The 14,727-nt window shown below is 41.6% G+C and overlaps 1 protein-coding gene across 1 annotated transcript in view; it reads left to right on the forward strand.

Annotated features, from left to right (window-relative positions):
• The window catches only part of WDFY2 (WD repeat and FYVE domain containing 2), a 47,694-nt gene that overhangs the window by 6,541 nt on the left and 26,426 nt on the right, over positions 1 to 14,727 (forward strand). The window contains exon 3 of the mRNA XM_017891461.1: positions 13,071 to 13,197. Within this exon, the coding sequence (XP_017746950.1) occupies positions 13,145 to 13,197 (53 nt within the window). The 5' untranslated portion in view covers positions 13,071 to 13,144. The remainder of the gene's footprint in view (positions 1 to 13,070; positions 13,198 to 14,727) is intronic.

Raw genomic sequence — 14,727 nt, forward strand, 5'->3', positions numbered from 1 at the left:
TCTTGGCCTCCCAAAGTGGCTCCCATGAGTCACTGTGCCTGGCCACAAATTTTATGTACCTTTTAATATGTAAAAATATTACAAAATTCTAAAATAGGAGCTATGACAGGGGAGAAGTCTCATTCCCATCACTGTCCCCTCACCTTGCCACTTTTGTTAGATCTTAATCCTTGTAGTGCTTCCCTTTCTAAATATGAGTGCATATATGCAAATGCACACACATACATACATACACTTTTGTATTTCTCTCCGTTTCTTACACAAAGGTAGTATAGCTTATAAACTCTGATATGCCTTGGCTGCCCCCCCACACACACTTGATAGTATATCCTGGTGTTTGTGTATACAGATCTCCATTTTTCCCCCAGCTGCATAATATTCTATTGTGTGGATGTAGCATAGTTAATTCAGTAAGTCCCCTGTTGATAGACGTTTGGGTTATTTTCAAACTTTAGCTATTAAAATAACATGGAGTGACTAGCCTTGGGCATGTGTCATTTTGTATTTTTGCCTGTGTATCTCTGGGTAGATCTTTAGAAATAGGGTTGCTAGGCTTTGTCAACCAGAGAAGCTTGTTAGAGACTCCATGCCTAGGGCTTTTACTGGTCATGTAGGCAGGTCTGCCTGGGACATTCCAAAATTCCAGATTCCCAGAGGGAAAGCAGGTATTCAGTGTAAGCTACAATGTTTGAACAGTTAAGGCACAGTGAACCACTCTTATCAGTTAATGGTGGGAACCTTCCCAAAATCCAGATCCCCAGACACTATGCCAACTTCATAAGCTGGCTTTCAGAGGATCACAGTCAGAGCTGCTGTGTTAACTCTTTTTGCACAGCACCATTTTGATTTATTCTTGAACTGTCTATTAATAGCTCCATTCAAATTTTGCCCATTTTTCTATTAGGTTTGGGATCTTTTTCTTCTTGATTGCTCTTTTTATATTAGAGATTTGGGCCCTTTGTGACATAAATTGCAAATATTTTTTTCCAGTTTATCTTTTGGCTTTGCTCATAATATTTGTTGTGTTTTTGAGTCATAGCTTTTCCCACTCCAAGGTTACAAAGAAACTTTCCTATCTAAAGCTTATGTTTTCATTTTCTACATTTAGATCCCTAATTCATTTGGAATCTGTCCTGATATACATTGTGAAATACAGATTCTATTTTCTTTTTCCAAATGGCTATCCAGTTTGTGCCAACATCATTTTTTTAAATTCATCTTTTCCTTATTCATTTGTAAAGCTACCTTCATCAGACATTTACTAAATTTCAGTGTGCTTTTGGGTTTATTTCTCAACTTTGTATTCTGTTCTGTTAGGCTGTTTATGCACCAATACCACACTTTTAATTAAAGAAACTTGATAACATTTTTAAATATCTGGTAGGGCTAACCTCCCTATCACATACCATATTGTTCTTATTTTCAGAGTATTCTTGGCTCTTTTGCTTATTTATTTTCCATATGAACACTTCTAGCTGTAGAAAACAACGTGTTGATATTTTTAAAAATATATAGGTTTATGTTATTAATTTAGGAGCAAGAAGTGACGTTTTTAAGTCTTACTGTCCAATAATACAGTATGTCCTTCATTTGGTTAAGTTCACTTTTGTGTCGTTCAGCACTGTCTTCAAGTTTTCCTCAGATGGGATTTGCGTATTTCTTATTACATTTATGCCCTGTTTCTTCATTGTAAATTCCCCCATTTAATTTTGAGAAACAATCCTTAATGCTTACATGATAGATTTGATGTTGAAACCCGGCATGTGTTTATTGGTGACCACTCAGGCCAAGTAACAATCCTCAAACTGGAGCAAGAAAACTGCACCCTGGTCACAACATTCAGAGGACACACAGGTAGGATTAACAGCAAAATCATCATGTGCTGATAGCACAGTGAGATATCGCCTGCTGCATCTCCTGATGTTCAGATATGTTTTCAAAGTGGCAAAGTACAATCTATGCTTGTGCAGAGATACACATGATATGCTTAACTGATTTCAAAATGGTTCAGTAAAATATAACGTCAAACATTTTTCTGTATAATCCAAACAAAGGAGAAACCAATCTATTTTGAAAATGTTGATAATTTGGTTCTCTGTCATATTGCACCAGAGAAAGCCAATGTTGGCATACATTAATGAGGCATTGTTTGAGAGCATGTGGCCTCAGACGGCTCAAACCCCAGAACGCCAAAAAGACAGCTGCCTTGGTCTGACCTTGCCTTTCCTGGAGTTAGAAGATGGTGTACAAGAAAGATTCCCACTTCCAAGTCAAATGAAAAGACAGATATATTCTTCATGAGTAGCTAGACTTTGTGAAAAGGCTCAAGTTCCTCTCCAACTTTCCTTCCTTCATATCCTTCTCAGGTTAAAACCTAAGGTCCCCTTTATGTTATTGCTCTGCTCAGGGTCATTTAAGCAAGGTAGTATAAAATATTCATGCTTAGCCTTTGAAAGACTTGATAAATGATGATGATTAATTTTTTACTAGTAGTTTTAACATGTACTATTGACTGTAGAACATATCGACCCTAGAAAATGAGTCATTGCCAGTTTTCATGGTTCTTAAAGGGCCTTTCCGTTTTCTACCAGCTACCAACCCATGATTTTGTGTAAAACGAGATAATACTGAGTTTAGATGTCGATAAGAAAAAAAGCAGGGGAAGAGGATATAAAATTGGATAATACCTAGATCATAAGGGGCTTCCTAAAGGGAAAAAATGGAATGGTAGAATAAGAAACATACAGTAAGGAGAAAATTGAATACAAGGAAGAAGATTCATAAAAGATCATCTGAATTATTTATGCCTTTGGGAGGAAGAACACATGGAAATATCCCCTATGGATAGGACCCTGGTCTTCCCTGACTGAATTTCTTTTTTAGCCACTTACACCCTCACCTACACTTTGGCCAAGACTGGGCCTGGGGTTCTGTGGGGGACCCAGAACTGTCCCACCTCAGAAGTCTTAAACTTCTGTGCTTCACGCAGACTTCAGCCTCCTCATCCTCCAATTCCCTACACCCTTTCTTCATTCCACTTACTGTTTCCCCTTGTGGCGCATTCCAGCCTGTGGTCCCACCATTTTTCCAGCATCTCAGCCCCTGCATCACCTTTCCTCCCAGCGGTGCATCGCTTCACCGATGCCTTCCCAGCATTCTCAGTTCTGTGAATGTAAATATTCTGCCTTCTTGGCAAGCCTGTCTGATTCAGACTAACTCTCCACCTTTTCTTGTTGTGCAGCCAGCTGCTGGGTCTACAGTAGTCACACTGCCTTGAGGTTTAGACCATCATTACCATTGCACACTCAGGATTTCCTGTGTAGACTTATGAAGTTGCCTAATAATCCCTCTCCCTGTCCTCAGTTCGCTCCTTCTTCCAGGCCCCTAAACAGAGACCTTCACCATCCTTCCCAAGCCCCCATCCCCATCTCATTCCTTGCCTCTTCCTTCAAAAGCTATCAGATAAAAGCTTTAAAAAAAAAAAAAAAAAAAGTATTTCTTGCCCACTGTATATCCCCCCCGACCCCAACAAACAAACTTTTTCTCTCTCCGCTTCTCCTCTTCTCAGTGCAGGAGAGCTGCCTTCCTCTGGCCCATTCGTCTCTTCTCAGTGCAGGAGAGCTGCTTTCCTCTGGCCCCAAGCTATTCGTGGGGTCTCCACACCAAAATGGATTGCCTTAGTTTCTCTTTTGACTAACTCTTCTCAATTTATTAACATGCTTATGGTTTTTGCCTCTGGTAGAAAAACAAACCAACACCCTCTCAATCCCATGACTTATAGCAAGTTCCTCCTTATTCTCTTAATAGCAATGCTTTAAAAATTGTGGTGAAACGTATAAAACATAAAATTTACCACTTTAACCATTTTTAAATGTGCTGTTCAATGACATTAACTACATTCACACTGTTGTGCAATCATCAACACCATCCATCACAGAACCTTTTCCATCTTATGAAACTGAAACTCTGTTCCCTTGGACATTAACTCCCCATCCTCTCCCCCTACCCTCCCAGTCCCTGGAAACTGTTACTCTGCTTTCTGTTTCTATGAATTTGACTAGTCTAGGTGACTCATAAGAGTGGAATCATGCAGTATTTGTCCTTTTGTGACTGGTTTATTTCACTCAGCATAATGTCCTCAAGGTTCATCCAAGTTGTAGCAAACAACTGTGTTTCTTAGAAGAATATAATTTTCCCAGCTGCTTCGCATTTTTCACTTCCAATTTGCCTTCCAGCTCCCTACAATCTGGTTTGTCGTTATTATGCCACTGAAACTGCTGTCCCTGAGGTGACCAGTGGCCTGCTGGGACACGTTGTAAACCTTGTCGTACTTAACTTTTCAGCAGCATTTTACATTGTGGCCATTCCTTCTGGCTGTAACTGCCTTCCTTTGGCTTTTCTTCTATGATGCTGCTGGCTTTCTCGAGCTCCACTGTGGTCGGTTGTGTCCCCAGGATCTTCCCTGGATCCTCTTCTCTTTATGCTCTGTGCTGTCCCTTGTCATCTCAGCCATTCCTCCCAGTCACAGAGTAAAATTGTGATTATCCTCAAATTCTTCACAACCCAGTGAGAGACAAAAACTAAAGCACAGTTCTAGTGCGTGGTGGCAGGGCTGGTGGGAGCGAGCACTTTGCGCTTCTGGGAACACAGAAGGGCAGCCCACTCGAAGGAGGTGGAGGCGGTTAGGAACGGCCTCCTCAGGAGTCTGCCTGACCTCAGATCTTTGGGGATGAGTAAGTATTGAGTTCATGGAAAACAACTGAGAAGAGCATCTCAGGCAGAGAAAACCAGCGTGTTCAAGGCAAGGAGATGTGCAAGAGCATGGCTCTCTTGAGAACTGCTAGTCACTCTTTTTTGGCGGAAACACTGGGTATGAGGGAGGGAGAGGGGAGGTCGGGGTGGAGGGGCAGCCAGAAAGCAAGAGTCACTTTCCATCACTGAGACCGTGCTGGACATTATCCTGATGTCACTGAGAGACCATTAAAGAGTTTGAAGCAAAGAAGGTAACCTGATTGGTTTTTAAAAGGTTGTCTGGCAGTAGAGAGTGGAATTGGAAAGCTAGTAGGGAACTGTCCCTTGAGAGGGGACTGTGACAGTGGGAAAACACGGAGTGGGTGGATTCAAGGTAGAATTCAGAGGTGCATTCCGCAGGCCTGGTGATGGACCTGATGGTTCCCAGGTTCACTTTAGGCAGAGGTGGCTTTCAGCCTGACCTCTTGACTCTTCAGTAATCAGGCACGCACCCACTCGTGGTATGGTGGCTGATAGGAGCCCCCTGAGTGTTGTACTGTTGCCTCCAGGTCAGAAAAGGACAGTAGCGGCTTCTAAGCACTCTTGTCAGCCACATGTGGTTCAAGGGTCCCATGTTTTGCAGGCTTGTTCTGATATGAAATATGACCTTGGCATTGTGTCTTATCTTTCCTAAAGAGTTTAAAGCATTTTCACTTTATTTTTATCAAGAAATATATTTGAGAAAAACAGGAAATGGCCCAGGAAGGTCACTAGCTAACAGGAAGGCAAATGTAGCAGGTCAGATGGTTACCTTATTATTGTTCCTAAACAGTGGTATCTGCCCATCACTAATGTGGCTGCAATACAGCTCATTCCTGTAAAGCTAGAGTGAGGACCTGTAAGAGAGTCCATGGTGATTTAGACATATTGTTGAGCTCTTCCTAAGTGGTAGGCCCATTCTGGGCCCTGGGAGGTCCCAAACACAGCAAGTCTCATTTCTGGGAAAGAGATTTTTGTAAGGACAAAATGAACACCCTAAAGTTAATCCAGTTCCATTAAAGGGCAGCTTTGGAGGTCCCATCACTCCAGATCCAAACTCAGAAGCAGACAGGTCTTCAGTATGTGTCCAGAATCATAGCCCTTCACCCCATCATTCTCTCTTACAGTACAGAAGGTCGTACAAAAATGTGGGTTAATGAGGGAATCGACCTAGTAGTCATGCCCAGAGGCCAAAGCATAACATTTTTCTAATCTCTAGGGATTTAGGAAACTAGTTTTATGTTCTTATGCTCCCTCTACTGGTTTTCTTTCTGGAGCTAAATGCCAAATATCATAGTTCTTTGCTATTTCTGCAGAAAGTAGAATGTATTTCTATGAAAAAGTCAAAAACTGACTTAAACAGAGGAGTTGCTTTTGTTTTTCTTGTTTTTTTTTTTGTTTTTTTTGTTTTTTTTGTTTTTTAAAGACAGAATCTCGCTCTGTCGTCCAAGCTGTAGTGCAGTGGCGTGATCTTGGCTCACTGCAACCTCCATCTTCCAGGTTCAAGCAATTCTCCTGCCTCAGCCTCCCGAGTAGCTGGGACTACAGGTGCCCGCCATCATGGCCGGCTAATTTTTGTATTTTTAGTAGAGGCAGGGTTTTACCATGTTGACCAGGCTGGTCTTAAACTCCTGACCTCAAATGATCCACCTTCGTCAGCCTCCGAGAGTATTGGGATTACAGGCATGAGCCACCGCACCCGGGCAAAAATCATATTTTGACCACTGGAAATTAATAGTGTTAATACAATCTTTTTTCTTTTATTTCTAAGAAATTATTTTATTAGCATGAACATATTTGAAACAGGAGGGCTTGAATGTAAATCTGCCAAAGCAAACTAATTAATGAATAATTAAATGCAGACTTGTTCATGAGCTGTTAGGGGAATCATTGAAGGGAACAGTGTAACTATAACAAAAAAAAACTAAGCAAACTAAGAAAGTCACAGTTCAATGTAAAGATGCAAGTTCATGTAATTTAGAACTTCAATTTTTGTTTATAGTGGAGACTCACACAGATCCAGTGTATATAAAATGCAGATCAAGAGATGTGAATTGTCATCCATAGTCAGTCATCCACTCTCTCTATATATGATGGTGCCAGGATATGTGGGTGAATAAAACAAGCATAATCTTTGCCCTTGTCCATCTTCCAGCCAGCATGGAATGCATGCATTAGACCAATAGTTACAGAGAATTCATCCAAACATTATGAGTAGCAGGTGCTGTGGAGCCATGACGCGCACAGAGGCTTCTTTAGAAGCAGATAACAGAAAGTCCTCTCCTCTTGCAGATAATTAAAGGGAGGCTTCCCAAAGAAGTGTTTTGTTTTTGTTTTTGTTTTTTTGAGACAGAGTCTGGCTTTGTCACCCAGGATGGAGTGTAGTGGCACGATCTCAGCTCACTGCAACCTCCATCTCTTGGGCTTAAGCAATTTTCCTGCCTCAGCCCCCTGAGTAGCTGGGATTACAGGTGCATGCCTCCACACCCATCTAATTTTTTTATTTTTAGTAAAGATGGTGTTTCACTATGTTGGTCAGGCTGGTCTTGAACTCCTGACTTCAGGTGATTCGCCCACCTCAGCCTCCCAAAGTGCTGGGATTACAGGCGTGAGCCACCGTGCCCAGCCAGAAGGTGTTTAAAGAAGAAAAAGGAGTTACGTAGGTGGTAGGAACATTCCAGACCCGGTGGGAACATTCCAGACCCGGAACAGCAGCCTAGAGTGGGAAAATGTTAGCAACCACCCAGAGGCAGGTGACCTTACAAGTAGTGGTAGGAGCTTCAGGCATTATTCTCAGGTGGGAAACCAGTGATGAAGTTTAAAGAGAGTAGTGACATGGTTTGCATTTTAAAAAGCCACTGTGGCAGCAGTAGGTGGTAGATTGACTGGGAACAGAATGGATGGAGGGAGACTGTTTAGGAGGCTACTGCTGGAGACTACTGCTAGAGACCCTCAGAATGCTGACTTTGTTTGGACTGGGGGACAGCAGTGTGTGTGGAGACAAGTGGAGGAGGTTTAAGATCTGTTTGGAGAGCAGGGGTCAGCAGCATTTGGTAACTAGGGTAGCAGTGACTCCCAAGGCTTCTGTGTGGAGCATGTATTGACTGGTGATGGCAGTTCCTGAAACCTGGAGCACTGCTGGGAGAGCAGGTCTGGGAGAGAATAGCACTGTGCTTGAACTGAATGGTCCCTGGGGTGGCAGCAAAGAGACAGCTGGCTGAAGAGTTATGGATCTCAGGAAGAAGGTGTAGTCTAGAGATGGAGGGTATTTAGCTTGACAAAAACGCTTGTCACTTCACCCTAGAGCAAAATGGAGCAATCAAAAGATCAGATATTGTATTCAACAGGCTCTTAGTCTCCTTTAGCCTCATGTTGGCCTGCACATATTACCCTTGAGGGTGTGGTGTGACACTCCCTCTGCTGAGTTACCCGATCACACTCTGGGAAAGACAGATCCAGCAGTTTCCAACCCTGATTTTGTAACACTTCACGTGATCATTCACTTTTGCAAGGTATGTGGTAAAAGTCTCAAAAAAATTAGTTCCCTAAGCATTTTGGTAATATATATTAAATTTCTAAAAATATTTATACTCTCAGATTCATTTCTATGTTTGAGATTCTCTTCTAACTAATTGAAAATGTGAACAAAGTTGTGTGTGTAAAATGTTCATCTTGGAAAATTTATACTTAAAAGTTGAGAAAATCTAAAATAGTTTAAATAAGATATATACGTGGGAGATATTAGCCAGCCACTAACAGTTATATTTATGAGAGTATATAATAGTATACATTGTATAGTTATGAAAACTTTTAGAAGTATTTTGGCAATTTTTTATTTTGATAAAATACATATAACCTGAACTTTACCGTTTCAACCTTCTAAGTGTACAAGTAATGCACAAGTCATTGACATAAAGTACATTCACAGTGTTGTATAGCCATCACCACTATCCATTTCCAGAACTTTTTCATCATCCTTAATAGAAGACCTGTGCCCACTAAAGAATAACTAGAAAACTTTATTTTTAGGAATTTAACCATTTTAATTTAAAAATTATTCTGTAGGTCATATTAGGGAGATCAAAGGAAGGGAGAAGCATAAAATGAAATGCTGAAAGGGACCAGAAAGATGGATTAACTTGAAATGAAGTCAAATGAAATGGAAGAAATGCTTTTTGTCATTTAAAATAGAAACACTGGAAAACCACAAGCATTGAAGCCCTGGGCTCTGCCCCCAGTGTGGGTTGGGGTATGAGGTGGGTGTCTGCACTGCCTGGAATGCAGGCTGGCTGAAGGTGGTTGACTTCCTCTGCTGCCAGAAGTGTTAGGAGAAAGAACTATACAGTTCATCAGGAAGGCCTATGTACAGAGAGATGCAGGAAAAATTCCCTCAGAAGGGAGAGGCCATTTCCGTCAGCACCTCTCCCCACTGCATCTCTGATCCTTGGTGTCTTGCACAGCCTTCCCACCAGCCCCCATCCCAGGCTGTCCTGGCTGCCTCTTGCTTATTGTCCTCCTGTTCCTCTCTGTCATTCAGTGCAGCAGATCAGTTGAGTAAACATTTATTGAGCACCTCCTGCATACCAGTCACTGTGTGCTGTGCTGGAATACAAAGATACATAACCCAACTTATAATCCAACCAAGTTCAATATAGTGGGGTCTGTGAAACAATAGAGATATGCACAGAGACTGGAACCTCACCTGGATTGAAGGTGTTGGGAAGGCTTCCTGGAGGGAGAAAAAGTTACTTGGGTGATAAAAGGCAGGACAGGCATTCCAGACAGGGGAAGCAGTCACATATCCCGTAAGAGAGTGGCTCAACCAAACATAATGTGCATGCTCTTCTTGTTCTCAAAAGTAATCCATCATCTTACTGTTTTTTGGTGGGTAGAGTCTAAGTCTTATTTCATTGTGTCTGAGCCTAGCACAGTTCCTCCACATAGAAGAGGCTCAGTACATGCTTGTTGAACTGATTTGAAATGAATGCTGTGATTTATCATTTATGGGCCAACTTTCAAATGACCTCATTGTTAGGACATTTACATAGAGCAGGCATAGGACCCCAGAGTTATTTACCCCCTACACCATCCTAAACTTCTCCTTGTCTTGCAGCTTTTCCTTCTATCTCTTCCACTCTGGGCCCTGGGAGGGCCTGATGAATATACCCTGACTTGCTTTAACCACATTATCTATTCCCCTTCCTAATTACTCTGTGTTATCAAAAACTCTCCTTCCTAGCCCTGGCCCCTTCTGGCCTGATATAATGTGGCAAAGCTAGAGACTGGTCTTGTTTTTAAGACCTTAATTGATCTCATGATGGCTGGGATAGCATAGAATAAGCTGGTCAATGCCTTAAGGCTGACTCAACAAAGGACATTGTCACAGAGATTGTATAGATGAGGTCTCCTGTACTGTAATCATAGCTGACATTTGTTGAGTGGTGCTTCCCATGTGCTAGGCACTGTTTTGTGTGCTTATATATATTAACTCATTTAATCTCAACAACACTGTGGGTTAGGTACTGTTATCATCCCTGTTTTACAGATGAGACTTACGAGGCACATAAACATTAAATAACTTGCCCAAGGTCCTATACCTAATAAATATAGAGCTGGGATTTAAGACTAGATTCTGGTTCCAGAGCCTGTACACTTATAATACCATATCCAGACTTTCTCTTCTATCCCCATAAACCATCCTCATCCCATATTCCCAACAAAGAAGGCAGAGAGCTGGATCTTCATGGTGCAGTGTTTTTTGTTTTTCGTTTTTTTTTGTTTTGAGATGGGAGTCTCACTCTTGTCCAGGCTGGAGTGCAGTGGCGTGATCTCGGCTTACTGCAACCTCTGCCTCCTGGGTTCAAGCAATTCTTCTGCCTCAGCCTCCCAAGGAGCTGGAACTACAGGCACGCACCACCACGTCTGGGTAATTTTTGTATTTTTAGTAGAGACGGGGTTTCATCATATTGGCCAGGCTGGTCTCAAACTCCTGACCTCGTGATCCGCCTGCCTCAGCCTCCCAAAGTGCTGGGATTACAGGCATGAGCTGCTGCACCCGGCCTCATGGTGCCGTGTTCTTAGATGTGTTCTTAGATGTGTAGGTGTATATTGGTCAGGGAAGTCTAAAGGTATCTGTCACCTGGGTCATGGTAAACCCTATTTCAATATTTCCATGTTGATTCTGACAGGATGAACAACGCTTACAATTAAGTTTTTTTAACTGAGTCTAGTAAACCTTTCTCATCATTATTTTTACCAGTGCCCACCATTATTAAATCTGATCATGATGCCTTAAAGAACCTGAGCTACCCATTTCACATGTTATATAGGAGAAATCAAACACTTGCCACTTTTCTCTTATCTATCCCCCCGGTTGGAGTGGCTTAGTCAGTCAAGCAAGACCATCTCAGAGATTGTCCTTGACGTGGATGTTCCATGACCGAAAGACGTGAGCAGTCGAACAGATGAAGGCATCACATTAACAATAGTAATCAGCCAGGCACATTCTTCCCATGCGCTAGGGACTGTTTTGTGTGCTTATATATTAACCCATTTAGTCTTAACTCATTTAACCTAATTAACCCATTTAATCTAATATTAACCCATTAATAGATGTCATATGCCTATTTAATCTGCCAAGAACAAAGCCAAGGGCATTTCTTTCATATTCTCACTCCTTCATTCAATCATTTGCCCATTTGTCCGGGCTTATTGAGTGCTTGCTGTAGGTAAGCCAGGCAGAATTCTAGGTTTTGGTGATCTCGTGGTGAACAAGCCACAGCTCCAGCCCTCCTAGAGCTTCTGTCCTACTGGGGCAGGAGACAATCAATTTAAAAAAAAAAACAATAAGCAGGAGAGTGACGCGTGTAGTCAAGGAAGGTGTTTCTGAGGAGGTGACCTTTAAGCAAGAACTTGTGTGAAGTGGAGAAAATGATCTTTATGTTTGCATTCGTCTGCTCCTTCATTCATTCAGCAGACAATACAGTTTAATAGACAACACAGTGAGCGGCCTCGCTGTGTTTGGTTGCTGCTGTGGGGAATGTTGGTGGTCGGGGGTGAGGGCTGGGCTGCTTGTGGTGGCTAACCACATATGCACTGGGAGAAGCCATGTTTATTCTTACACGGGCAGGAGTGTATACCAGCAGCATAGGGTGCAGGTTTAGGAAAACGCTAGGAAGCATAATCCAGAATAGTAGAGTTTGGGGTTCCCCCTCCCTTTTTGATCTTAAAAAAAATCTTACTAAGAAGAGTCATATGACAAATAAGAAAATATTCTCCTGAAACAAATGTATGAGAGAAACTTCCCTGAAAGCTCTTAAAGTATAGCACTTCATTAGAACAAATGGATAATCTAAATAAGAAAAATATCAGATTCCAACAAATGAGAAGCTATTTTATGTTCTTTTCAGAATACAGTATTTTTTAGTAATGTAAAAAAATGAGTATTTCTGACATTCTTAAGTATTTGCAGGCTTTGTGCTCATCTTATGTGGAAAAAATTATTGTTGTTCTCAGTACATAAGGGGTTGATTTGCAAAGGGACTACCATAAAAAATCTATTATAATGTTTTATAGCCATACCACTAGAGTAATCCTAATAACCCACATCTGCACTGCACACTACAGTTTAGAGTGGTAGAGTGGTCCTATGTAATTGATCGAATTCTCACCACAACCCTATGAAGTAGGTAATGGCTGGGTTGATGTTATCATTCTTAGTAATAGTCCTAGTGGTCATGGTGTTACCATCATCTGCATTTTACAGTTGAGGAAACTGACATTTAAGAACATAAGTAGTTTTCCCGGAATCTGTAAATTAAAATTCCCAAAGAGCCAACATAATTTTAAATTCTGATAGTGTGGCCTAATTAAATCTGATATTCAGAAATCTAATTGAGCATTTGTAAACCCCATTTCCTTCTCATCTGTCGTTGTCAGGGGTGGGAGGTAGGCAGCAGTTAAGAAAATGTGGTTAATATTTCCAAACAGTGCAGTATTTTCCATACTTCTTAGAATTATGTCTCCCTTTTGAAGGTCAATTTATTGTCTTTTTTATTTTCTTTTGGTCTTTATAGTAATCGATTTTATGGTACATGAAATGTTGGTGAAAAATGCTTAATGGGTGGGAATTTCCTTGGAGCCAATTTTTTTCTCTTTGGGTACTTACTTGTTTGTTCTTTCCACAAGAATTTATTGTATGCCAGGAACTGCATTCGATCCTGTCTCCGCTGCATTGACATTTCTTTGGTGGGCAAGAATCTTACCTTGTGACTGACGTCTGGTTGTGTCTGTCCTCTCAGGTGGGGTGACCGCTCTCTGTTGGGACCCAGTCCAGCGGGTGTTATTCTCAGGCAGTTCAGATCACTCTGTCATCATGTGGGACATCGGTGGGAGAAAAGGAACAGCCATCGAACTCCAAGGACACAAGTAAGGCTGCTGGTGCTTTCATAAAGACTCTCAGCTGACAACTGGAACAAAGGAGTGCAGCTCAGTCTCTATGGCAGGATCTTAGCATGGGAAGGAACATGGCGGGAACACAAATACTGGCCACTTTGATTTATAACTGTGTAAAACTGTGTTTATATACTTATACCCCATTTTATTCCACAGAGCGTCTGAGAGTGCTTACAAAAACCATAAAATAAAGTAACGGCAGTGAATAAATAAAAGGTAAAATTAGAACTGGGAAGAATATAGCAGTAAAAATTTGAGTGAGGAAAAAAAGAGCTTAAAAATACAAGCTGTGAAGGCTTAGAAAATTTATATAATTGAGTTCAAATGTGGCTTCAGGCTCCTTGGCAGCATACGGAAAAGAGAAGAGGTAAGATCCTTCACAGTACATTTTGTACTTGACCAAATATTTATTGAGTGCTTGCCTTGATTCATGTCAGGCTCTTCTTCCTTAAGGGATAGGTTTTAGGGGGCTGAGAGGAAGTACAGAGAAAGCCTTGCATTTCCTTGGAGCAGTTCTCAAACTTTGCTGGGCACAGAGAATCTCTGAGGAATTTGTGAAAAGATGCCTGGTCCCTGTCTGCTAAGATTCTGGTTGCCATCCAGAGCTGTGTGGATCTGTGCTTTGACAAGCTTCCCAGGCAACTCCCCAGTGATGACCCTCAGCCCACACCCTGAGACGCCCTGCTGTCCCTGGGGGCAAAGCCTAATCTTTTTTGCATAAAAGAATGTTAGATCTGCTTTACAACTCTAGTGCTCATCTGAATTGTTTTTTGCTTGTAAAGTTTTCAAAACGATCTTGAACAACCCTTGACAGCCATAAACAATTGTTTGTAATGCTCCTATGAATTAACCGTTTTAAGCAACATTAGCTTTTCCTGTAAATCTGCTTGGAAACCCTAGTTTTAAAATATTCTCCTAAATAGTTAAATCTAGTTTGGAATTGTTGGACATAAACTAATTAAATTTTGGAGGACCCATGTGCAAATAACTGTTTTAGTTTTAGAATTTAGTGTTAGAGAAATAGCTATTAAGCCCTTCTTTCTCATAGTGGAGAACAGAACAGCTGTCTGGGGTCACTCCTGGCTTGTGGGGCCACTCAGACCTTGTCATCAGTTCATTAGAGGAATCATTCCCTTATGTTTATCTTTATGACAAGAGAACACACATCTATGTCCTGTAGAAAGAGTTCACATCATCCATGTAAGAGAAGGAAAAAGGAAACCAGGGCCGGGTGTGGTGCTCACATCTGTAATCCCAGCACTTTGGGAGGCTGAGGCGGGTGGATCACGAGGTCAAGAGTTCAAGACCAGCCTGGCCAACATGGTGAAACCCTGTCTCTACTAAGAATACAGAAAGTAGCCGGGCGTAGTGGCCCGTGCCTGTAATCTCAGCTACTTGGGAGGCTGAGGCAGGACAATCACTTGAACCCGGGAGGTTTTGAATGAAGATGACTCATATTTACTGGACTCATTCAGTTTAACTCCTAACTGGTTTTATGTGTAC

Source organism: Rhinopithecus bieti, unplaced genomic scaffold (assembly GCF_001698545.2).
Source record: "Rhinopithecus bieti isolate Rb0 unplaced genomic scaffold, ASM169854v2 scaffold_21635, whole genome shotgun sequence".
In the NCBI taxonomy this organism is placed as follows: Eukaryota; Metazoa; Chordata; class Mammalia; order Primates; family Cercopithecidae; genus Rhinopithecus; species Rhinopithecus bieti.